Here is a 26115-nt window from a genome sequence, read left to right on the forward strand (position 1 = left end):
ATGGGCAAAGTATGGACCAAATCGGTTACTCCCTTCAAGAGTTATCGTGCGCACAAATTTTCCGAACATTTCCGAACTTTTGTGGGGGAGGTACCGGAAGGAGTGGACCGATATAGCTCATCTTCGAACTTAAACTAAGTTTGGGCAAAATATTACGAAAGCCAAAATTTGAACCGAATCGGTTCATCCGTTCGAGAGTTATCGTGCGCTCCAGCCAGCCAGACAGACAGACGGACATTGCTCAATCGACTCCAAATTGTCTGAAACACATTTCGTCCAAACATACTTGGGGTCTAAAACCATTATTTCGATGAGGCACATTTTGCCCGTATGAAAGTGTATATACCCTCGTTAGCATAAATGCTGAGGGTATAATTATTACCCACGAACCTAGGATCCACGGAAGACTTTTGTCAAAAAATTCAGGCTGATTGTATTCTTATTTATTTTTGCTGAGTTCGAATGTTAGGACGGAAAATGGCGAAAATTCCTAACACTCCAGCAGAAATGTCAAAATCAACGTATTAGCCGATCAGCAGTGTGATTCTATAACTCATTTTTTGAGTTACCGACAATAGTCGGTAAAATTAAAATGCTTATAATTTTGGTAACTAACGATATTATTCGGTAAGTTAGCGACCAATAAAAAGTAGTCGTAAAGTTCTACCGATAACACAGTATCGTCAACTTCTATTTGAAATTTTCATTCATGATTTTGCGTTTTAATGTTACCGATTTTTGTCGGTAACTAAAAAAACTGAGTTATAGAAGCGCACTACAGATGCCAACTAACATGCTGCGGGATTCTGCGTGGCCAAATTAGAAGAGAGCGCTATTTTAAATGCAAGTTTTGCTAGTTTTTTGAGTACGGGAAGGTAGGAGACGTTTTTCTAACACAAATCGACGCCTTACTTTCCACAACTTCGTATCGTATAAAACAAATTGTTTAACGAGAGATAAACAACGATTAATTTTTTGATACGTCCGAGGTAGGGTAAAATTTTAAATCCAATTAATAAAAAACTGAGTACATCTAATTTCCCACAGAAGAGAACTAATATTACACCACCTTTAGAAATACTCTGAAAATGTTGTTTGTATTTTGTCGTTGAGAAGGAAAGAATTTTAATTATATATCGCCCATGAGGTTTTCTTTGTAGGGCTTTATATTCTACCATTTGAAAAGTTCGCAATAGGTATTTACTTTAGCAGCCCTATAGAAAAAGTTTATGGTATTCGAAAATCTACTACACAGTTCAAAATTATCGAAACAGCTAACTTCAATACATCTACCTATAACCCAACTACGTATGTATGTATATGCAATTGTATAAATATTGCATGCCTTAATTTTAATCTTAAAAATGTTTGGTCTTATGACTCATTTACATGTTATTATTAAATTATGTTTAAAAATAAACATAAATTAAAACTATAAACAGAATCATTCTAAAACAACAACAAAAACCCAAACGACAAAAACTACATCAAAACCACAAAAGTTGGGTAGGTCAAAACAAAGTTCCCTTCAACATTTACGTGAAGCCACGGTTGGAAAGGGAATCGTGACAAAAAACATTCACAGTTTTACAAATGGCGAAAAAAGCTGAAAGAAGTACTCAGCCACAAAAGTAAATTATTTAACAATTTCAAATGCAATTGTTGCAAGGAGCCTAGGTAAAATGTGGTAATTTTTCAAAAGGCCACCGACTGCAACAAGAAACCAAACAAAAGCAATTCACGAAAAACAGGGTTTGGGATATGCACCAAAGGGAAAATTGTAGCAAAAAGTGATGTTGCATTGTTTTATTTTTCCTCTTTTTTTGGCTTTGGTAGGAAGAAAAATGCAACATAAACACGCCATTTACACATTGTAGCCAACAAAATTGAGCAAAGAAAAATAGAAAAGAAAAACAATATTTAATTTTATAAATGCCTTAATTTTGTTTGAACATAATTTGGTGGCGGGTTGGTTTGTGGTTTGAAAAAAAAACTTAGGGCCCTTCCCTTAAGAATTTCTTTAAATTTGTGTGTGTGTGTGTGTTTTGTTCATTACTTATCTTACTAAAAATAATTTACTATTCGATGGCTACGAAAAAATCTCAATGCTTTTCAAATTTACAATGATTATGTTTTTGTTACGGAAATTGCTAATAATATTTAGTTTTGTTGTTTTCCTTGGAAAATAAACTATTTATAGTTATTGTGGTATTATTTTTGTGTATTTCATATGAAATATCTATGCTTACCAACTAGTCGTTTTGTTTTTTTTGAAATTTACACTTACAGTTCCTGGGTTTGCCCATTGACATTAGGCTGCCAATTGATCTTATGATTTTTACAGAATTTGTTGAATTTGTTGTTCTTACTAAACCCCTAAGGGCCACTAAAAATATATGACAACATCAGTTACCAAACCTTCACCCATGTTTTCCATTGTAGCCATTTGTGATGCCTTTGCAACGGCCGACATACAGGCGGCATATCAATTGTTTTGTGTCATTAGTTTTGCGGGCACTGCCGGGGGCTGGGGAGGTGGCGGTCCAGGTTCACCCGCCTCAGCATATAAACAGGAACCTTCACTGCAGGAGCATGTATCACCTTCCCGTGAACTACTACAACATTCACTGCAATTACGCATTGGTTCTCCCAATACTTCATAGGTGCAAGAACCCGCCGAACTATTGGCTAATTGATGATCATTTTCTATGATTTCAGGGAAACGAGATTTGGAGTTGTGGCATCTATGCACACTTGATTTACCACCACCACCACCATTCTCAGTACTGCTTTCCGAACGCATGGTATCATTAGCACCAGGCGTTGTTTGACCATGATGACTGTGACTGTGACCGCCGCCACCGCCATGACCCCCGTGATGGGAATGATGATGTGTATGTGGAACATTCGTATGTGAGGTTCGTGAATGATCCGAACATTCGGAGGAACATTGATAGATTTGATGTGATGAGGAATTTGGTGGCATATGTGATGTATGATGCAGTGGTTGATACCAACCTTCACCGGGTGGTGGTAAGGGTTGTAGGGGTGAAGCTAATGCATCACAGCTATTGCAGGCTCTGAAAAGAAGGAAGAGAAAAGAGAGAAAACATTTAAAATATATTGGAATATGAGAGATTATAAAAAACAAAATGCTAAAACCAATTACATTGAAATTTTTAATTCTGAAATTAAACTTCGAACAAATTTATGATTGAGCAATGTCCGTCCGTCTGGCTGGCTGGTGCCTACGATGCTCTCGAACGAAGCAACTAATCAGGTCCAAAATTGGACATTCGTAATATTTTTTCCTAACTTAGTTTATGTTCGAAAATGGACCATATTTCGGTACCTCCCCAGGAAAGCCCCCAATCGGGTCCAAATTTCGGCATCTTTGGTACCTCCCCACAAAAACTCAACATTTTACGCTAAAATGTTGTGCACGATAACTCTCAAATGGAGTAACCGAATGACCACATAACTTTGCACATGCTAATATTACTTTCAGCCATAGATAGGCTTCGAGTATGGACTATATCGTTCCATTCCTTCGAGTATCTTCTACACAAAATTCGGAAAAAGTGAAGTTTTAGAGCTCCTCTCGGATCGTTTTGAAATTTTTTTCGGCAGATTGGCATGCGGACCCCTTTACGACGGTGAAATTCCTTTAGGGAGCAAGTCCATACTTTCTGATATTATAACCTAAAAGCTCCAAGAAACCTTGACGACATCAACTAAAATGGCAAATCCACAATATAACTCTTGCAGGGAGTTACTGATTGGTCCAAACTTTCCATATCGTATTATTTCATCTAGTCATGTATCATGTTGGAATATGGTCTATATAGGTTTAGTCCTTCGGGTACCTCCCACACAAAATTTGGGTAAAGTACAGTTTAACAACTCATCTCGGATCGTTTTTAAATTTTCTCCAAAAAATTCTTATTTTGGGTCTTGTTACGACGAAGCAAATTTTTCGGGGGGTACATACTTCCTGAGATAATGACTCAAAATCTCAAACAAAAACCTTCGAATGGAGAAACCGATTTGTTCCAAACGTTGTGCATCGTATTATTTCTAACAGCCACGAGTTATTTCTGAATTTCAACTACATCGGACCACTCTTTCGGGTACCTCCCACATAAAGTTTAGAAAGAGTGCAGTTTAGTGACTCGTCTGGGATTGTTTTTAAATTTTTGGCAGCATTTTTTTTTTAATTTCCTCGTATTTTTATACCCTACACCACTATGTGGGGAGGGTATTATAAGTTGGTTTTGGCCAAAAAGTTTGTAACGCATCGAAATAATGCTCGTAGACCCATACTTACATATACCAAAATGAATGTCTCGACGAGCTGAGTCGATCTGGCTATGTGTGTCCGCCCGTCCGTCTGTCCATCTAAACCTTGTAATCACGCTACAGGTCGCAATTTTGATCGGATCGTCACGAAACTTTGTATGTTTATGGGGGTCCCGGAGGGGAAGAAGCCTATTGATTTTGGTGATGGCCGGATAATATTTAGGGGTGGGAATGGGCAAAAAACTTAAGTGGATAAAATGACAACGTTTTTCCAAAGCGAATATCTCAGCCTCTGTATGGGGTATACCAAAAACAAAACCTGACGATGAAAGTAGAAAACATCACCTTTCTAATGATGTAAAGTAGGTTGTCGTAGGTGATCAAACAACGAAGATATCACAATAGTCGCAAATAAAACCCAAATTTTCCTTTTTGCGATTTTAATTATAATGACGAATATCACAGCTTTGGTTAGAGACTTTCTAAAAGCAAAGCTTGACTTTCAAAGTAGAAAATTCCGTCTTCACAATGATGCAAACTAGATCGGCGTAGGTGACCATCTAACGGAGATATCGCAATAGTCGGTAATACATAAAATTTTTCCATTTTTTTGGAAATCACGCTACAGGTCGTAATTTGGATCGGAACGCCACGAAATTTCGAGGGTTGATTTAGGTCTCACAGAGGAAGAAGCGTATTGATTTTGGTGATGGTCGGATAATAGTTAGGGGTCGGAATGAGCAAAAAATTTATTTGGAGAAAAAGGTAAACATTTTATTTCAAAGCAAATATCTCAGCGTCTATAAGGGGTATACAAAAAGCAAAACCTGGCAAGGAAAGTAGAAAGTATCACCTTTACAACGATGTAACTTTACAACGATGTAACTTATGTAAGGTTGTCTTAGGTGGTCAAACAACGAAGATATCGCAATAGTCGCTAATTTTTGCGATTGTAATAATAATGATGAATATCACACCTTTTGTTGGGGTCCATCTAAAAGCAAAGCCTGGCTAAGAAAGTAGAAGATCCAATCTTCAAAATTATGCAAAGTAGGTTGGCGTAGTTGGTGAAATAATAGAGATATCGCAATAGTCGGTAATACATCCCTTTTTTCCACTTTTTCTGCAATCACACTACAGGTCGGAATATTGATCGGATCATCACAAAATTTTCACACAGAGATAAAAGTATATTGATGTTGTTGATGTCGATAGTAGTCAAATATAAAATTAAATATTAATTATTTTGGTTCTGTTTGTCTTAAGTCATTTGGTATAAAAGCCAGATAGGTGAAAACTTTCGTATCTCCCTAAAATAAATATTTTCGAGTGAAAAGATTATGCACAGAGGTAGTGGTGTAGGGTATCATATCGGCTCCGTACCGACTATAGCCTTTTCTCACTTGTTTCACAATATAATAATTTCAAAGTGATTTGTGAGGGACTTTTTTAATACTAGAATGGAATAAACGTTATTTTAGTCATTGCCAAAAGTTCATTCATTCTAGCATCAGGGAATCATTTTTTAAAATCAAAAAGTCATAACCCTATTGTTCATATCTGCAATTGCTCAGTTCTTATATTACTTTGTTAGCTTTTCCATTAAAAAGGAGAGGAACGCACTATGTAACCTAAAAGTATGCAACATACCAATTGAGTTGTTACATATCAAAGCTGATGACTATGACATTCTTTGTACTGTACAATAAGAAATTTCAAAGCAATAAAGCGGCTTTTATATCCAGTATGTTACATTTAAGTTGTCAATATATGCCAAATAAATGACGTAATTTCCCAAAACACCTTTTTTAAAATGTAGTGTAAAATGCATTTAAATTTAAAGGCCAAACTACACGGTGCCACAAAGTCTATCGGGAAATATCGTTGAACTATGTATATATACATTTTGTGACGACTTTTAAACCTAATCAGTGCCAAATCGACTTATTAATGAAGGCTATTAGAGTTTGGTCGTACCACCAAAAAACCAGATTTTTTTATTTGTCAACTCCGAAGATAGAACTATGAAAACGCGTGAAAATACAAAAGGACGGAGAATTGAAAAATTCATTTAATTATATAGGTCTGGCAAGTATTTAGAAGGACAGAAAAACGAACATTGTATCGGTGTCGGAACTATTTAGAACTAGATTTGCTCTAGAGGACAACTTCTTGAAAGAAAAAAATTGAGATTTGTTTGGTATGGGTCCATCAGGTACAAAAGGGGTAGATTAGCTAGCTTTTCAGGCCTGGGTACATAAGCTGCCTCGCCTGGTTACCTTGCTTTCCTGCTTCATTTCTGACATAACATAAAATAAAATAATAAAGAAGGCCGAGCCGATTTCGAACTAGGTTGCCCTTTTCTTCTTTATTATTTTATTTTTGTTATGTCAAAAATGAGGCAGGAAAGCAAAGCAACAAGGCGAGGCTGCTTATGTACCCAGCCCTTTATTTTGGCTCTAGAAGTTCTTATTGGTTAGATAACTACGTTTTGGCAGAACATCGATTTCAATTCATTATTCTTACCTTCCATTTGAACATCTTGAGTTATGTGTACCGGTTGGTTGATATTCACTCATTGCATGTCTGGGTGCTGGATAATGGATATGTATGTTGCGGGGTGGTAGCTGTGCCGTCCCACCAGCTCCTGGCGGAAAATAGGGAGGCAATGGGGGAGGATGCTGACCAGTTGGTGTTATTTGATAACGATTTTGTGTACCGCCCACACATGGCAAGGGATTATTATAGTAATTCTCTTGGGGTGGTCTTGCACCCGCCGAAGCGGCACATTGTGGTGCCATACCCCATGTGGAGAAACCACCCGATGAACTGCTGTGTATTGATGAATTCAAGGCGCTAATTAAAAAAGATATAAATAAAAGTTGAGAATTAAAATGTAGGTTTTTTTTGGCAAAATGTTAACATAGAAGTAAAGTTCTGCAACGATTTTTTTGTTAACGACAGAAAATGCTAAAATTTTTATTTGAAACTTTTTATTTTATTTAATGCTACAGGCTGAGAAGTGAAACTATGGAAAAAATGCTTTGTTTTTTTTTTCATAAGTGTTTCGTTCGCATTTTGGTTCGTCGTCGTCTTGGTCGATACTGATGTTGAACCACGGCTGAAGGGACTGACAAGTATACGACAACTTTTTCACTTATTTATTTTAATTCTGTCTTTAACTAGTTGCGGAATTCTACCACCGGAATATTTTATTATTTCTTTTTTACTTTATTGTAATGATTTTTAATTTTGACTCTCTTACCTTTGATGCGTCGAAATTCCCGATCCACCGCTCTTGGAACTTTTCCTTGAAGACTGAGGTGATCCGGGTGCATAGCCACATGATGAGGGCACTGGTGGTGGATGTTCCGGTGGTGGTGGCAAAAATTCTGACCAATTAATTTGTTCTATTAGTATTGGTGGAATTTAACATACAAACACACATACACATATACGACAACGGGAGGAAACATCAATACATTCAACACACATAGGAGGATATATTTGTGTGGCAGCAGGATTAGGCAGGATAATATGTAAAGAAAAAAAAAAAAATTGGAGAAACAGAAAATAAGAAATAAATATTAACACAAATCATTTAACATAAAAAAAATTGGTTGCTTCTTTTCTTGAAACTTGATGCTGCCATCATATCATCGATGACAGGATATGTTTACAACATCCTCAAGTGAATTTGCCTTGAGGACACAATGTTGTGAAATGAACATGAATAATACGAATGAATGGCGAGGGATGGGATTTATATTGAGGATATAATGTCAAATATATTTTTCCAATCAGCTTAATTGTTTTTATGGTAAATCACTTATTCCACATAAAATATAATGGGGTGGGATGGATAGTTGTTTGGCCTAAGGCCAGACAGTTTGTTGCATTGTCGATTTTCTAGGCCGCCTAACATGAAATGAACAAGGGGGAGGATTATGCCTGGGGCATAGATAATAGCAAATAATTGCTATGTTATTATCGATTATTTAGATTAAATAGAACAGCAGTTTAAGATATGACTAAACATTCTAACAAAATATGGAGCATACTTTTAGGCCCAAACATAACTTCATGCAATTAATGGAATTGTTTTTTTTAAAGTTATTTCATGTCCAAAAATATTAGCAATTTAGCATTTTTTGTGAAAAAAAAATCCCAAAAAATCGCTTTTATGTATTTACACTGCTGTTTTATTAAAATTGTATGGCCTGGAGTAATTGTTAGCTTGCAATTCGAAAAGTAAATACTTTAAATACCGCACATGGGAAGGCAAATGAGTTCATGTGAAAAAACATTTATGCAAACCCACCCTCTAATTCCTTTGTCTATTCCCCTCAGTCTTTAGCAAATGGCCTAAGGTAATGGCAGTGTAAGTGAAAAAAATCTCTAGAGAGGGAAAAGATTTTCCTTCCAGGAAATATTCCAAAGAAAATTGAAAAAAATAACTCAAAGATAAAACCACCACCTACACTTAACCAACTGTCAATAACAATCAATTTACTGTGGAAACGAGGAAAAAACAAACGGATTTCAGGGATAAATGATGATGATGAAAAAAAATCCTTTTAAGCTTAACAAATCAAGTGAAAAACAAAGGGTATTTAAAAAGAACTTTTCCCAGAAAAATGGGTTAAAGAAAGGCCAGGAGAAAAAGAAAAAAAAAAAAACAAAAAGTTGCAATAATGACAAGAAAATTGAAATGAATTCAACAGATATAAAGAAGTTATAATTTTAAGATGAAAGAGAATGTTCAGAAATTTGTGTTCCACTTCTGGGGAAAAATATATACATTTTTTGTTAATTCATTTATAAACGAATTTTAGGTCTTCTTAATGGGCAAGTAATATACCTATTGTCGAAAGGCCGAGAGAAACTAACCTATTTATCCCAAACTAAATGCCCTAATTACAGGACGTAAATGAACCTTCCAGCAAACCAAATGGCACTATTTAGGGTTGGCGAGATTGAAGACAACATTCAAACCAGAGACTTATTGAAAGTGCTATCCTAAGGATGTATATCCATGATGATATTTAAGCAATTAGATATACCAGAATCGAGTACAAAAATCTGTTCCTGATTAAAATAGTTCCTGATGTGTAGAAAAAAAACGGGTAAAGATACAAAAATATGCTAATCATATATACCGATTTTAATTCCCTAGTCAGTTTCGAAAATAATTCTTCCAGATATTTTCTCCGAAGCATAATAGGTAATTTTCTATTTAGGAACCATAGGTACCGGCTGAGGTCAATACTATTGGGATCTGAAGAGTTGCAACATTGGACGCGCAATAAGTGAATTGTTGGCAAAGGTTGACACTGGGAAGAAGAAAAATGGGACATAATGGCGACCTTACTCTGACTGATCCGAAGAGGTGCGCAAGTTATTGTAATAGACAATTCGTCGAGCTTTCCTAGAGTGACTGGGTAAAGAGAAGAGTAGTACTACGTCGAAGTAGATCTTTTCCTGCGAATAGGAAATCTTCCAACGAGTTGGGACGGAATTTCCATTGTAATGCTCAAATAGCTGAAAGAACCGATAATTGAGTATCTCATCAAAGTTCTCAACCTGTCGCTAAACACCAAGAACAAGTCAGAAGTCTGGGATGGTATCGCTACCGAAGCCAAGAATGTTTGCAAATGTGAATAATACAGACTGATTTCGCTTTTGTCGCTGCTAGTAGCAAGGAATATTGAGGCTTTACTTCTAACCGCCGTCAAAAACACCATCCTGTTACACATCGTCAGCATGGGTTACGAGGCATTACAATAGCGTAAAACTTAACATCAGAGGACTTAACTGGAACAAGCTATGCCAAAGGACCGAGTTAGTGGCGCCTGACTTATCAAAAGCATTTGATACTAAGCATGCCATACACGGTGCTTTTGAACCAACTGTAAATGATTGAGAAAAATCAAAAAACAAAAAAACTTTGGGGCGCTTTTTAAATAAATCGCGGCCAAAATTCACAATTTTGGGGTTTTTAGGTTTTCGCGATTTTGCTTTGGAAAGGCATTGTCCCAATTTAAACTTCTATATCTCAAAAATGGTAAAACCCATAAAAATATCATAAAGGTCAATTTTGTATAGAATTTTCACAGCTACAATATTTTCTCTTATCCAATTTCGATAGGAATTGCGGTTTGCAAGGAAAATCGTGAAAACCTAAAAAACCTTAAATTTATGAAATTTGATCACGATTTATTTAATAAGCGCTCCGGCGATTTTTTTTTGGTTTTTTGATTTTTCTCATATATAAGCATTGTAGTTTCAGAATTCGCAAAAACTTCCGAGAGCACCGTGCATACTATTTGAGGAAGTCGAACAGAAAACCCGAACAGAAAAACTCATATTCCTGTATCATAGCGTCATGAGTTTTGCCATAAGATTACATAAAATCTTAATTATAAGGTGATTCGATGAAAAAACCTCACGCACAAAATGATTTTAAAATTTGTATTTATCAAAATTATGGGCAATTTTTTGAAGTCACTGTAAGCAGATATACATTTGAAAATACCCTTTGGATCACATGAGATAATAAAACTGACATCACATTTATTTCTCACTAATTTTCTTCAATTCTGAAAATCGTAAAAATTTCGTAAACGCTTTTATTCCAAGATATAATTTTTTAACAAAAAATTTTATTTTTTTTCAAAGTGGTTTTGTGCATGACCTTTTACAATATTTGAATGGAATAAACGTTATTATAGTTATTAGTAGGCTTATATTTATTCATTCGTGCAACAAAAAATAATTTTTGAAAAAATTTTTTTTTTCATTTCATGAATTTTTGTAAAAAAATACTTTTTTAAAATCGATTTGTGGGTGAACTTTTTTTATATTTTAATGGAATAAACGATAGCGTAGTGATTAATAGGCAAAAGTTCATTCATCCCTGCTACAGGAAATCATTTTTGAGAAAAAATGTCAAAAAGTCATAACCCTAGTGAGGACACCCGTCCTACGTGAAATTTAGGAACCAGCAGTCGAAGTCCCGTAGAGTTAAATTTGAAGTTCCCATAGTGGAGATTTCTCCGGACTGTTTAACCTCTAAATGGCCTTTATTCGAACCCTCTTCAAGCGGCATTGCGATCATAACGTATGCGAATGATTTTATGATCTTAGCATCGGTTACCTTCTCTAATGTCATTTGTGAATGGCTGAACTCATATTTAACCGATGTTATCACTTTTTTCCGCTCGAGGAATATGCAAATATTTGCTACTAAATCTATGACCAATCTGTTCACTACAAGGTGGCGCAAAAGTAAACTTCCGATGTTTTTGGCTGTAATTTAAAAAAAACATGAAAAACTTTGATTCTTCTTGTGGATTATTTTTATTTGGTCTTTTAATTTGTTTACATCAAGTCGATAATATGATGTCAGATAAATGGCCGCCGCCACAGTTGATTGCCATTTGAGCCCTTTTTATGGCATTTTCCATCACTTTGGCCAAAACTTCCGGCGATAGGTCGTTACATTCTTGACGGATATTGTATTTAAGAGCTGAAAGAGTCTGAGGCGTTTTGACATAAACCCGCGACTTCAAAAAGCCCCACAAAAGGAAGTCTGGAGCGGTCAAATCAGGCGATCTGCGACGAAATTCACGTTGTGCCAAAGTCACCGACCGATTATTGGTCAAATAAATAGTCACCAATATTCCGCGTTCTGGAGCAGTGTAGCGTAACATTGTTTATTAACGTGTATTTCGCATGTGTTTACTACACAAATGTCGAAACAGAACTGACATTAGGGGCCAATCGCAAAATTTATAGCATTTTCTGATAGGAGGATTACTTTTGTGCCACCTTGTACATGGGTGTTCACATGGTCCACACATGCATATGCTATCTGAGACAAGATGAGATGTAGGAACGAAGTTCTCAAGTTCCTAGGTAGCAGCACTTGGGGTGGAAATAAAGAAACGGAATTCCGACCACTAACTACTACAAGATTCTAGGGGTCACATTGGACACTATGTTCACGTCACACAGTGATTCAGAATCGTTTTTTCTTGGTCAAAAACCTCTAACTTTGGAACGGGTAGAGATATTTCTTTAATTTTTTTTTGTTAGACAGATAATAAGGGCAAATTCTGTCTGGTAGTTGCAGAGGAACTCAAGGTCAAAGTTAAACTTTTGAGTTTTTTACTATTTATAATCAAAATATAAGAGTTTTTCTGTTTTTTATATATTAAAAATTAAAAATGGTCAAACACAAATAAATAAACTATCAAAATAACAAAAGACTATACAACATTTTTTGATTTTTTGTTTTTCAAAAAATTTAAAAAAAAATCAAAAAAATAAATTTTTTAATAAAGGAAAAAACTCATACTCAAAAATGTCGATTTGTGTAAAAAATCTGTAATTAATATGGGAAACGGTATGGGAAAAACACACATTTTTACCCATGTAATATCAAAAAAATTAAAAAAGTGTTAAACGGACGGAACGGTATGGGTACAAAAGTATATATGCACTGAAAGAGGACACGTTCGGGCATGATTCTACGAAAACGAAACTCTGTTCCATGCTGTTCCCTAAAAGTTCTACTCCACTAAGGTTGAAATTTCACAAAAATTTAGTACCTGAGGAAAAATAAAATAGACCACTTCGTGTAAACGCTACGGTAATTTATTAAAATGATTCTTAAAGGAATTAGTCCTACATTACCTAATAAAGAACCAATGAACACAATATCTTTTATATTTGTATTTTCCAAAATTGGGAAAATACTGTCGTCTTTAGGAACACGCCACGCCCACACCTTTCAATATTTTTACCTAATTTTTTGGTTTCCTTAGTTTCAATATGGTTACTATAGAATCCCATATTAACAATCGGTGACAACAAAAAATGGGGGTTTTGGCCAGGAAAACCGATTTTTCAATCACTGTGCGTCGTCCGCACATGCCACAGCTATTTGCGACAAGCTGAGATGTAGGAACAAGGCCCTCAAGTCCATCAGTGATTACACAGAGACATCTGCTTAATTGTAACATAAAAATTATTTTCAAAGAAAATTCCTGTAGGTACTCCCACAAACTTCTCTGAAGAAGCTAAGGGGACACTTTTATCCTATCAATATCTTGTACAATTATGGGAGCTTGAGATGGGACATGCTTTTGACACCTTGTCCCACCGGTGTGGCTCTTGCGGAACCTACTACGACACCGAGTGTCTTACTTTTTTTAGAAAAATTATATGCCACAGCATTTTGATTGAAAAAAGTACTGAAACCCCTTTTGGGAGGGTTTATATCAAAGCGAACGGGTCTTTAGTCTCATTTAAAAATAAAAAAAACTCAAAAAAGGAGTTGAAAGGAGGAAATGATTTGATTTGATGAGGATGATGATGAGGCTATATATAACATTTATTCAAGTTATTTTTTCTTTCGTTTTACTCACCTGGTGGATATTGATGATAGTTATGTTTGCCCAATGGACCATTGGGACCACCACAATGAGGATTAATGCCCTCTGAATTTGGTGAATGAGTACCCGAATCTTGATCAGTGCTAGAACCAGATGTTTTCATGCATGTTGTTTCCGTTGATGAGGCACCAATTATCATGGTTGTGGCATAAGGTGTGGGATTTTCAGGACTCTTTAAAAAGAAATGAGAAAATAGAAAAAGAAAGCAAACAAAAAATTAACTGCTGTTCTTTCTGGTGTCCGATAGTTTTTCAAAAATACATTACCTTGCGACAGTTGTAGAATGTACTCATATTCCTTGTATCCACTTCAGCATAATCTGTACCACCATCTGATGTATTGTAATTCGATTGGCTATTTGTGTTCGAAAGCAATTTGGTTTCGCTTAAACCGGAATCTTTGTCGGTATCGGTGGTGCGCCAACCACGGTCTATCCATAAACTATCCTTGCCATTAATATTCAAGGCGGTTATCTCATTGGCACTGACTACTGTTAAAGCCAAACAAGAAAAAAGAAGAAAACAAATGGCAAAAACGATGACCACAAATCCAGGAAAATGGCAAATTGTAGAAAAGAAAAAAAAAAATAGAAAAAAGGGAAAATGAGAAAAAATTGCACAGATTAGTTTAAGAGTCAATAGATAGCTATCTTAGATGAGTATATACAAATGTGTGTATATTTAAAACTTTGTATTTTTTGTTTCATTTGTCGTTGTTCGTTTTTTTCCATCCACTTCTTAAGTAATCAATACTGTCAATTTTTGCTGTTGTCTTTTATGAGGCAAGTATGTAATTTAGTAAGTTTCGCTTTTTTCTCCTCTATAGTTGAGACTGTCTATATTAGCATTACAGCTGCAGATCGTTGGTCGTTCATTAGTTTGTTGTTCAAGTTAATTAAGGATTTTATGTTTGATTTCGATTTCGACTTTAGCCTAGAGTGTCCATTTCATTTTGTTTTTCATTGCAAGAAAGTTGAAAGCACCAAAAGAGAGGAAGTCATTAGAGTGTCAAAAAGTCTAAAGGATTCTAATACTAAGAAGATTTTTTCAGTTTGAGTCAGGATGTTTACGACTGGTCGTCAGAAATTAATTACTTTCTACTTCATGATTGATTTTTTTGTATGTAAGACGAAAGTTCAAGTTTAGGATTTCAATTGGAAATGAAAACATGGGAGGAAAATTTAAATCCTAGAGTTATTGACTTTGTTGTAGAATTTGAAATTGGTAAACTATAAAGAAAACTGTTATTTCCATTAATGAGAAGATTAAGTTGAGGAGTAAAATGAGGTTGTTTAAAAAGCTGGTCTTTGCTTTTTAAGAATACACAGGCTGAGGAGACCAATTTCAATTTCATTCTAGCTTCAATTCTGACAGAGAGCCAGTTTAAGAACTTTGTACGTAGGTACTGTGCTCCTTTCTTCTATAGACCCTTTCTGAAAGAAAGTGTGCTTCTGTAGACCCTTCCTGAAACAAAAGGTGCTTCTATAGACCCTTTCTAAAAAAAGGTGCTTCTATAGACCCTTTCTGAAACAAAGGGTGCTTCAGTAGAACCTTTCTGAAACAAAGGGTGCTTCTATAGACCTTTTCTAAAACAAAGGGTGCTTCTATCGACCCTTTCTGAAACAAAGGGTGCTTCTACAGACCCTTTCTGAAACAAAGGGTGCTTCTATAGGCCCTTTCTGAAACAAAGGGTGCTTCTGTAGACCCTTTCTGAAACAAAATGTGCTTCTATAGACCCTTTCTGAAACAAGGGATGTTTCTATAGACCCTTTCTGAAACAAAGGGTGCTTCTATAGACCCTTTCTGAAACAAAGGATGTTTCTATAGACCCTTTCTGAAATAAAGGGTGCTTCTATAGACCCTTTCTGAAATAAAGGGTGCTTCTATAGACCCTTTCTGAAACAAAGGGTGCTTCTATAGACCCTTTCTGAAACAAAAGGTGCTTCTATAGACCCTTTCTGAAACAAAGGGTGCTTCTATAGACCCTTTCTGAAACAAAGGGTGCTTCTATAAACCTCTTCTGAAAAAAGGGTGCTTCTTTAGACCCTTTCTGAAATAAAGGGTGCTTCTATAGATCCCTTCTAAAACAAAGGGTGCTTCTATAGACCCTTTCTGAAACAAAAGGGGCTTCTATAGACCCTTTCTAAAACAAATGGTGCTTCTATAGATCCTTTCTAAAACAAAGGGTGCTTCTATAGACCCTTTCTGAAACAAAAGGGACTTCTATAGACCCTTTCTAAAACAAATGGTGCTTTTATAGACCCTTTCTAAAACAAAGGGTGCTTTTATAGACCCTTTCTAAAACAAAGGGTACTTAAATATACCCTTTGTAAAACAAAGGGTGCTTCTATGGACCCTTTCTGGAACAAAGGGTGCTTCTATATACACTTTCTGAAACAAAGGGTGCTCCTATAGACCCTTTCTTAAACAAAGGTTGCGTCTCTAGACCCTTTCTGAAACAAAGGGTGCTCCTACAGGCCCTTTCTTAAACAAAGGTTGCGTCTATAGACCCTTTCTGAAACAAAGGGTGCTTCTATAGATCCTTTTTGAAACAAAGGGTGCTTCTATAGACCCTTTCTGAAACAAAGGGTGCTTTCATAGACCCTTTCTAAGCAAAGGGTGCTTTCATAGACCCTTTCTAAACATAGGGTGCTTTCATAGACCCTTTCTAAACAAAGAAAGGGTGCTTCTATAGACCCTTTCTGACCCTTTCAGAAACAAAGGGTGCTTCTATAGACCCTTTCTAAAACAAAGGGTGCTTATATAGACCCTTTCTGAAACAAAGGGTGCTTCAATAGACCCTCTCTAAAACAAAGGGTCCTTCTATAGAACTATTCTGAAACAAAGGGTGCTTCTATAGACCCTTTCTGAAACAAAGCGTTCTTTTATAGACCCTTTTTGAAACAAAGGCTGCTTCTCTAGACCCTTTCAGAAACAAAGGGTGCTTCTATAGACCCTTTATGAAACAAATGTTGCTCCTATAGACCCTTTATGAAACAAATGATGCTCCTACAGATCATTTATGAAACAAATGATGCTCCTACAGACCCTTTATGAAACAAATTATGCTCCTATAGACCCTTTATGAAACAAAGGGTGCTTCTATAGACAGAAAACGTTGAACATGGGGCTGTAAGTTGGATTAGTACGAAAGCTTAAAGTATAGGTAAAAGCTTGAGGCCTGGAAATATTTCATTTTTTTAGAGGCTTCATTCTCCCCATAACACACTTAGTTAAGCCAACCATCCATAAAACAAATAACAAATCCCCATTTAATTTAATTTTCTTTATGTTGTTGTACAATAAACAATTAACAACCACAACAATAAAAATAAAAATAATACGAATAATAATATCCCCTTCTCAACAAAATCAAATAATACTCACCACTTAAATGTCCCAGTTCTTTTGTTAGTTGATGGCGTCTCTTAAAGAATAGCATTGCAGCTGCAGCCGATACTAATATGGCCAATAGCATTGTTATAACAAGTGCCATAAACCAGGTTTCATGGACCACAGTTGTTGATTTGCGTTGAGTGGTTGTTGTGGCCGCATCATCGGGCATACCGGCCACCCCATTGGGATGATAGGCATAATGACCACCTTCACCGGCACCGGTGTGTCCAGTTACACTGCTGTGTGAACCACTTGGATGGGCACGTGGCGGATGCACCAAGTGGGCAGGATCCATAAATAATGAAACCTAAAAAATAAATATAATGAATGAGGAAATAAAATTTGATTAATTAGGCAAAAATAAATTGCAAATAAATAAAAGTTTGTTGGGGAAGTTGAACTTTTTATTTCATTTCTAAAATAACCACAGGACCTATTGAATGGAAACCCATTCAAAATTGAATTGAAATATACTCCTCCTATTTTCCGTTCATTGTTATTACTTACCGGTAATGAATAAGGACCCTCACCAGCCTTGGTAAATGAATTCAGGCGTACATTATAGGTAGCCCCAGTTGTCAAATTATTTAGCAACACCGATGTGGTGGTGGCATTTAAAGTCATATTGGCCAAAACTTTCAAAGTATTGCCAGCGGTTACCTGTAACATTTGGGTAGAGGAATAGACAAACAAATGTAAATAAATAAAAACTTTTGTAACCAGAAAATCATGAGCATAAATAACACAAACAAATATGTACATACATATGTAAAGCGAAAAACAATCATGAATACATAAAATATTCACATGAGAGAGGGATCTAAATTCATAAATTGTATCCTTTTCCTTTACAGTAGGGGGGATGAGCAGCGTTTTTTCACAAAAATATAGGAAGCTGACATTTCCTCCCTCTCTCCCTTTCCTTTTATTTATTTCTTATTCAACAATACTATTAATTATGTATGCTGGCGGTTTGTTGTCTAGGCTCCCCCATGGGTAACCTAAGCACAAACACACACACACACACACACTCATACACATACGAAAAGGACTAGCTGAAAAAAGAAAACAAATCGTGACTTACCTCAATTTTGTAGCCCAACAAGTTGCCATTGTGATGCTGTGGCGGTGGGGATGACCATCTTACCCAGCCAGCTGTTAGATTATACATGCCAATTTGTATGTTGTCAGGTGGTGCTGAGGGTACTGCAAAAAACAACAAGAAACAGAAAGGTAGAAGGAAAATATTAGAAAAACTTTTCATAGGAAAAATGCCGGTTAAACAAAACTGCGGGAGAGAAATATACACAAAAAAATGTTTTCCATAAAACCTTAACTACAAGGAATAAAATAAATAAATGTAAACATGTAAAACATAGGAAAACAATGACAGAGATGTGGTATAGAGAGGATCTATAGAAGTTTTATCATAGCCTCCACATGATGTTTTAAACACATTGTGAGGGATGTCTGTAAATTAGAAATTTTGAATAATAACATAGTTTTAATTAAGAGTGTGTCAGTTAAACCAAAGCTATACCTATGCTAATCTACACTTATTTTTCTTTTTTTTTGGATGAACCAACAGAAATTTATTTTTACACTGCTATTCCGAAGACTTAATGGGGAATTTTACGATTACGTTGCTACCTATTATTATTGAACTTTAAGTAAATATTTAAATTTGCTTTAAATGAAAACTCCAACCGTAGCTTTGTTGTTCTTGATGGTCCGCGGTTTAGCTAAACAATTTTGCCGCAAAAACTAGCATTCAACGTATTTTTGTTTTATTAATATTTTCCAAAGCAATAGTTTAAAAAAAGTTACCACATTTAAAATTCAAAGTTTCAAAATATCTCGCCTAGATGAGATTGGAATGTTGTTGTTGCTTTTGTTTGTGATGCCAATGAATTTTAATAAATATAATTTGTTTACTAACTGTGAAAATTATGTGAATAGAAAAGTCCATATCTCCTAGCCACCATAAAAACAAAATAAATAAATTTTATTAAAAACTTTTATATATAAAAACCGCAGAACAAAATTTTTGGGTATGATATTTGAAGCCAGAGGGTTTGTGTTGAAACTGGCTATTTATAGACAAATAAAAAATTATGTGATATTATGGTGGATAGACCATAATTTAGAGGATTTTTCACAATTTTGAGCAAGATTTGATTTTATTAATTGTTTAAAAAATATACTCAAAATGTATACAGAAATTTAAGATTATTGCATTTTTTAATACAGTTGCAATTGACCAATCGAACTAAAACTATGCAAACTTTTCAGTGATGGATGGCAATACATGAATAAAAAAAATAAAATAAAAAATATTTAATAAAAAAGAAATAAGTAAAAAAAGTTACAGTGCTTTATTTGCAAATGCAATAAAAACTAATTTTTCTCTTAGCATCAATATAGCATATTATTCTTCTTGATGGCATCTCTCAAATAAAACGTTTGCCGTATAGTGCCATTTAATTTTGTGCTAGGTCACAATTTATAGTTCAGAATGTTGCTTAACTTCCCTCTGGAATGTGGCATAAAATTCATGATACAATCTATTTATATTTATAAAATTCTAAGGTACTGAGTGACTAATTGATCATAATCTCCCAGACAAAACGGTTTCTAAATTGTGGATAAGAGTAATTTTTGGGGCCAAAAAATGCAGGATTTATAACAGTTTCGCACAATTCGGTAAACGTGTTCGCTCAGTGAACGTTTCTCTCTCCACACACACAATTCAACCAATTAAAAAAGCATGCATTCACACAATGACACTCCGTAAAGTATGCAATAGAAAATGATGGTGGGCATCCCTGATTTATAATAAACGCCATCTATATTTTACTATTGTCCAACAGCGAATGCTTAACTCTTAGAAGAATGAAGTTGATGTGCATGCTTCTAGGCTCAAACTATTACTATAGAGATAAGGCTATGAGAATATTATCCATATTCTTTATATATTCTATCTATATCCAACATCATTACGGAAATGGTCTATGGAACTATGCTTTAACCAATTTTTATTCAGAACTTGTTAATTGAAAACAATTTATAGCTTAGAATGTCGGGTAGTTCAGCTTTCCTCCGGAATCGTGTATAAAATATAATCTGTTTATATCTATAAAATTTTTAGGTTATGGCTGGGTACCTGAATGGTGAATAAGAGTAAATTTTGGGCGAGAAACGGCAGCATTTATAATAAACGATATCTAAATTTTAGCATTGTCCCAAAGCGAATGCTTAGCTAAAGGGGCAAAGCTATAAGAATATGGATGATAGCACTTCAATATCATTACGGAAATGGTTTATGGAACTCTGCAATTACTGATTTTTATGCAGAACGTGTTAAGCAAAAAAGACAGTATGAGTGACGGGCTGATCATGAACCTACCGAAGCACAGAGGGGAAACATAGGCCTAAAGTTGCTCAAAACTCAAAATATGAAAATAGTTTTTTTATGAAAAAAATGTTGATAAACGGCAACCAAACTCTTTTCTACATTTGCTTTAACCATAATCGACTTTGTTAGATTAACCAATCCAATGCAGCAGTCGATTGAACTCAGCCATACTGAAAACAAAAAGTAAATTTTCGAAAACTAAGAAATTAGGTGAACATTAAAATAACATTATTTTCGCGAAAATTTATAGTTTTCAAGATTTATTGTTTTTGTACAGTCTCCGAACAAGCTTAGCATTTAAAATTTTCAGATTGATTTTACATCTTTGCTCTTTAATAATGGTGATACATATCCTCTTTATGAAAAATTTTTATGATAATTTTTAAGATTACTACAATTTCAATAGTGGAAAAGTCTATTTCCCCGTCGTTTCCCGACCATAGTTTCTTCTAATGTTTTATGCGCATGAGTCTCAAATATCAGATTCAATCATAAAAAATTGCGCATATTTGCGCCATTCCGAAAAAATGTAATTTTTCTCAACTAAAATATGAAATATTTTTATATGGAATTGCAAGGTTTACTCACACTAAATTTTGTTCCGCCTTATAACCGGGGCTCTTATTTATCAGACTAAACCAACACCTATCAAATATGTTTGCATAATTCAGAAATATTCACGGCTTTTCTCATGTGAATTGAGAAAAATTTAATTTAAGTAAGTTCCAAAAAATAAAATTTGGAATGAAATATATGTATGTATATGGGACTATATATACATCTGTACCGATTTGTTTGAAAATTGGATCAATGTTTTTTAGGCTAGTTCAGGTTGCATGTGTCAAATTTCAGTTATTTTGGTGCATTTTTATCTCATATCAGATGCGAATATATATGGAAGCTGCATCCAAATCTGGACCGATTTTCATTATTTTCTATAGGATTAATCCTTGTACAGAAGATATGCTTTGTGCAAAATTTTATATCAATCCGACTATAAATGAGCTTTCTAGGGCTTTTGATCAACTTTTAACACAAATTTCCCCTCTGTGCGAAGAAACGATTATGACTAGGATCCTGAAGAGGCACTTTTGGTACAAGAGCGGGATAAACTATTTGGTTTATAACGAGCATACTTATGAATGCTTCAACATAAGAGTTTCTTTATTAATATGGGGTTATATCGAGCGCCATCTATAATTCAATGTTAGCACATAACGAATGCCTAACTGTGTACTATTAACTACAAACTATGTCTATAGATTGTTAGGTGGCGCATAACTTTCTGATCTATTATTAAACATTCAGTGCTATTATCCAAAATTATTTAGAATTTGTTAGGCTAAAATTATGTAGAAATATTGGTCACCTTCACTATCTATATCTATAAAATTCGTAGGTATTGAGTGATCAGCTAGATATTAACAAAATTGTTCAGTTAAGTCTAGATCCTGAATTCTACAATATATTTGTATGTAGGTATAGACTTGCTGAGAAGGTTCGAGGATCGACTGAGTTTGTAACCGGAGCCATCTACATCTCATAAATGATAAAACGAATGGTTAACTCTTTGATAAGGTTAAGTCGATGTGTATACTTTTCGGCGCAAATAGTAAATAAAGGGAATAAAACTAAAATTCATGAAAATATAAAAAAGAGAATTTATCATATTAGGATATAAAAAAGATTGGAATTATCTATACAAATATGAACTTCAACGAATAACCAAATATCAAACAAGCCTAGTAGGACTGCTCTATAAACTATCATGAAACAATTTACATAGATCCCACAAGATGTCTCTGATTTCATTCTACGATTTTGTCCCATCAATAACATGGCCTTATTTCACTTCCGTACGCTTCATCGTTGTGGGTTTCTCACACAAAAGATCTATATTTTTTTCCAAAATGTCTGGTAACCAAACTGCAGAGGAAAAAATCCAAAGTTGAGTTTTAAAACATAAAGTTTTTTTATAATTGCCAAAGGACATGTTAAAACGTCATAGTAACACGTAGACATTACCCTGGGCATAAACAAAATTAAACGAAAAAATATCACAATAGGGCATGTACATACTAACAAGCTGCGGCAACCAACCGTAACGATAACTTTTTTTCAAAGGAATAAAAATGGAAAATTCACTTTTATACGCAGGGTAAGGATAAACGAATACTTTTGGAAGAAAACAAAAAATGACATATTGCAAATGCAGTGGAGTACGTATACGAAAATAAAACTGAGGAATTCATGCTAAATCTTCGGAATACTGAGAGTTCCATCGTATACAAAAACTTATTTCGAGGTGACCACTGGACTAAATATGAAAATTTTTCAAGCCATACGTACAAAAGTTGTGCGATTTTTAATTTCAAGGAGAGTAAGGACTATCTGATCCCATCAGTTGCTACGTCGGTGGATAAGAGGATTGATTATTTGATTATAATATTCCAATCCCCTTCACACCCTAACACTCCCTCAACTTCTTTAATTACCATCAATTCCATATCCTGCATATTTCAATAAATAAAATATATTAATTAACTTACCATCTTCATAGGTTTGAACAATTTTCGAATTGCTTGGTTGACCCTCCAGGGTTTGAAAGAATGGAGCCAAAAAGAATTCATATTTGGTGTATTCCTTTAAATTACCCACAACATGAGATTCAATTGAAGGATTCAATACAGTCAGGATATTATATTGTTGGGAATTTGCACTAACATCACGATAGCGTATATAAAGACCCTAAAAGTATGCAACATAAAGAGAGAAAAAAAAGCATATAATTAACACATTATTGTAAATGACTTCGCACAGAAAAAAAATACAAGAATACATTAAATTAATAATGAGAAAACATGTTTTTCTTCCGGCCAACCAGCCAGGCAACACATGGTGCACTACATACCTCAACATATTTCTCGGTTACGCCAACATGCATAACCCAATCCAATCTTACGGCGGTAGAGTTAATGGCCGCAGCATCAATTAATTCAACAACCTGCAAAAAAAAACAAAAAGGAAAGAATTAATATAATGAATCAATAAATAAAGTAATGGCAAGAATTTATTGAGAAAAAAAAATCTGCAACACCATTTTTACTACAACATTATCATCATGGAAAAGTTGTTGGGATTCCTTTTGAAAATTAATAAGGATTTAATAAATCATTACATACGCCCCAGCAATTTGCAAGACTGCATTGAAATATTTAAATATTCATACACAACAACAAATATTGCCTCAAACCACAAATTTTATTTCATTAAATTGCATATACAAAGAACTCACTATAATATTGATGCCTAAAAGTAGGCAATGATTGGGGAATATTACTCAACTACACAACAGATGTGTTCACATTCAGAGCAGAAAGAGAGAATGTATATATTTAACCTTAAATACTGGAAAAATACTTTATGTATGGCCCCCATTCGTCCCCAGTAACTCACTTCCCATTCTCTTGGCCAAACACCTTCCACCTGTGGTCGAAATTTTACTGCATTTATTTATTACTTTTTACACAATTGGTGTGGAAAGAAAAGAATTTATAATAAATTCTTCATTGAACAATGTTGTGTTGGTATTTGGTAAATTATTGATTTTTTTGTTGGGTGCATTCAGACGACCGTTCATTGGATTTCAGTTTGCCTTTGTGTGTTTTATTATATACATAGCTTTCTAAAGGAGCCGATATGTTGAATGTTTTTTGTTGGATTTGTTTGCACTTGCCACTGTTGCATTTTATGTTGCAACTCATTTTTTTCCACCAATGCAGCAATATTTTCGTATGAATTGAATCAAGTGAGAAAAAAACCGAGAATAAAACCAAAACCTCAATAATTTGCGTGTGAAAGCAGTTGCATATATTCATTGAATAGCAGAGATATAAAACTGTGGAAGCTGAGCTCACTTCCAAGCGACTGGGTTCCATTCATATATGTATACACACATATATATGCAAATATATTTATCGTGTTTTTTGTTCTGAATTTATAGGTGATTGGCAGATGGGTAACTTCTGTTATAAAGAATCATTGAGTTACGGTATAAATGTTGTCTAAAATAAAAAAATTGAATTGATTTTATGAATATTGACAGGATTACAAGGGTATTCATAGAGTATTTGAAGGACATGAATAGATGTGACAAGTGAAATGGCATCTGCAAGTTTTGCGAAAAAAGATAGAAATGAAAAGAATAGATGAAAGCAGATAGAAATTATGCTTGAGCTTGTGTTTTTGAAATTAGAGGCGGAATTGTCATTGAAGTGGATAGTTTCTTCAACATCGAAAGAAAAATGAGTACCGAGAAGTTTCTACTAATGCCTAATGAGCTGAAAGGGTGCTTCGGAAGACCATTTCCAGATGACAGGGTCCTTTAAAAGATCCTTTTGGGAGGAAATGTTGCTTCATAAGAACCTTTCCAGAGGAAAGATTACTTCATATGACCCTATCAGGAAAGGGTTCTTCATAAGACCATTTCTAGAGGAAAGGGTGCTTAATAAAACCATTTCTAGAGGAAATGTTGCTGTATAAGAACCTTTCCAGAGGAAAAAGTTATGTATAAGACCCTTTCCAGAGCAAAGGGTGCTGTATAAGACCCTTTCCAGAGGAAAGGATTCTAAGTAAGACCCTTTCCATAGGAAAGTGTACTTCCTTAGACCCTTTCCAGAGAAAAGCGCATTTCCTTAGGAAGGGTGCTTCCGTAGACTCTTTCCAGAGGAAATGGTACTTCCTTATACCCTTTCCAGAGAAAAGGGTATTTCCTTAGGCCCTTTCCAGAGGAAAGGCTGCTTCATAAGACCCTTTCCAGAGGAAAGGGTGCATCGTAAAGCCTTTTCTAGAGGAACGAGTTCTTCATAAGACCCTTTCTAGAGGAGAGGATGCATCATAAGACCCTTTCTAGATGAAAAGGGTGCTTTATAAGACCCTTTCTAGAGGAAAGGGCGCTTCTTAAGACCCTTTCTAGAGGAAAGAGTGCTTCTTAAGACCCTTTATAGAAGAAGGGTGCTTCGTAAGACCCTTTCTAAAGGAAAGGGTGCTTCGTAAGACCCTTTCTAGAGGAAAGGGTGATTCAAAAGACCCTTTCTAGAGGAAAGGGTGATTCAAAAGACCCTTTCTAGAGGAAAGGGTGCTTCATAACACCCTTTCTAAAGGAAAGGGTGCTTCATAACACCCTTTCTAAAGGAAAGGGTGCTTCATAACACCCTTTCTAAAGGAAATGGTGCTTCATAACACCCTTTCTAAAGGAAAGGGTGCTTCATAAGACCGTTTCTAAAGGAAAGGGTGCTTCATAAGACCCTTTCTAAAGGAAAGGGTGCTTCATAAGACCCTTTCCATGGGAAAGGGTGCTTCATAAGACCCTCTCCAGGGGAAAGGGTGCTTCATAAGACCCTTTCCATGGGAAAGGGTGCTTCATAAGACCCTCTCCAGGGGAAAGGGTGATTCATAAGACCCTTTCTAAAGGAAAGGGTGCTTCATAAGACCCTTTCTAAAGGAAATGGTGCTTCATAACACCATTTCTAAAGGAAAGGGTGCTTCA

At 35.1% G+C, this 26115-nt stretch overlaps 1 protein-coding gene across 3 annotated transcripts in view; it reads right to left on the reverse strand.

The window, feature by feature from the left end:
* Positions 1–2214: 2214 nt before the first annotated feature.
* robo1 (roundabout guidance receptor 1) overlaps positions 2215–26115 on the reverse strand; it is a 401904-nt gene continuing 378003 nt past the window's right edge. For all 3 annotated transcript variants that reach the window (XM_073989014.1, XM_073989013.1, XM_073989015.1), the window contains exons 15-24: positions 23479–23571; positions 23117–23315; positions 18237–18358; positions 17660–17812; positions 17144–17459; positions 14024–14247; positions 13731–13929; positions 7565–7709; positions 6826–7155; positions 2215–3080 (exon numbers count right to left, since the gene is read on the reverse strand). In XM_073989014.1, coding sequence (XP_073845115.1) covers positions 2486–3080; positions 6826–7155; positions 7565–7709; positions 13731–13929; positions 14024–14247; positions 17144–17459; positions 17660–17812; positions 18237–18358; positions 23117–23315; positions 23479–23571 — 2376 coding nt within the window. In that variant the 3' untranslated portion in view covers positions 2215–2485. The remainder of the gene's footprint in view (positions 3081–6825; positions 7156–7564; positions 7710–13730; positions 13930–14023; positions 14248–17143; positions 17460–17659; positions 17813–18236; positions 18359–23116; positions 23316–23478; positions 23572–26115) is intronic.

This window comes from Musca autumnalis, unplaced genomic scaffold, assembly GCF_047663935.1.
Source record: "Musca autumnalis isolate F117 unplaced genomic scaffold, ASM4766393v1 scaffold_5, whole genome shotgun sequence".
Classification (NCBI taxonomy): Eukaryota; Metazoa; Arthropoda; class Insecta; order Diptera; family Muscidae; genus Musca; species Musca autumnalis.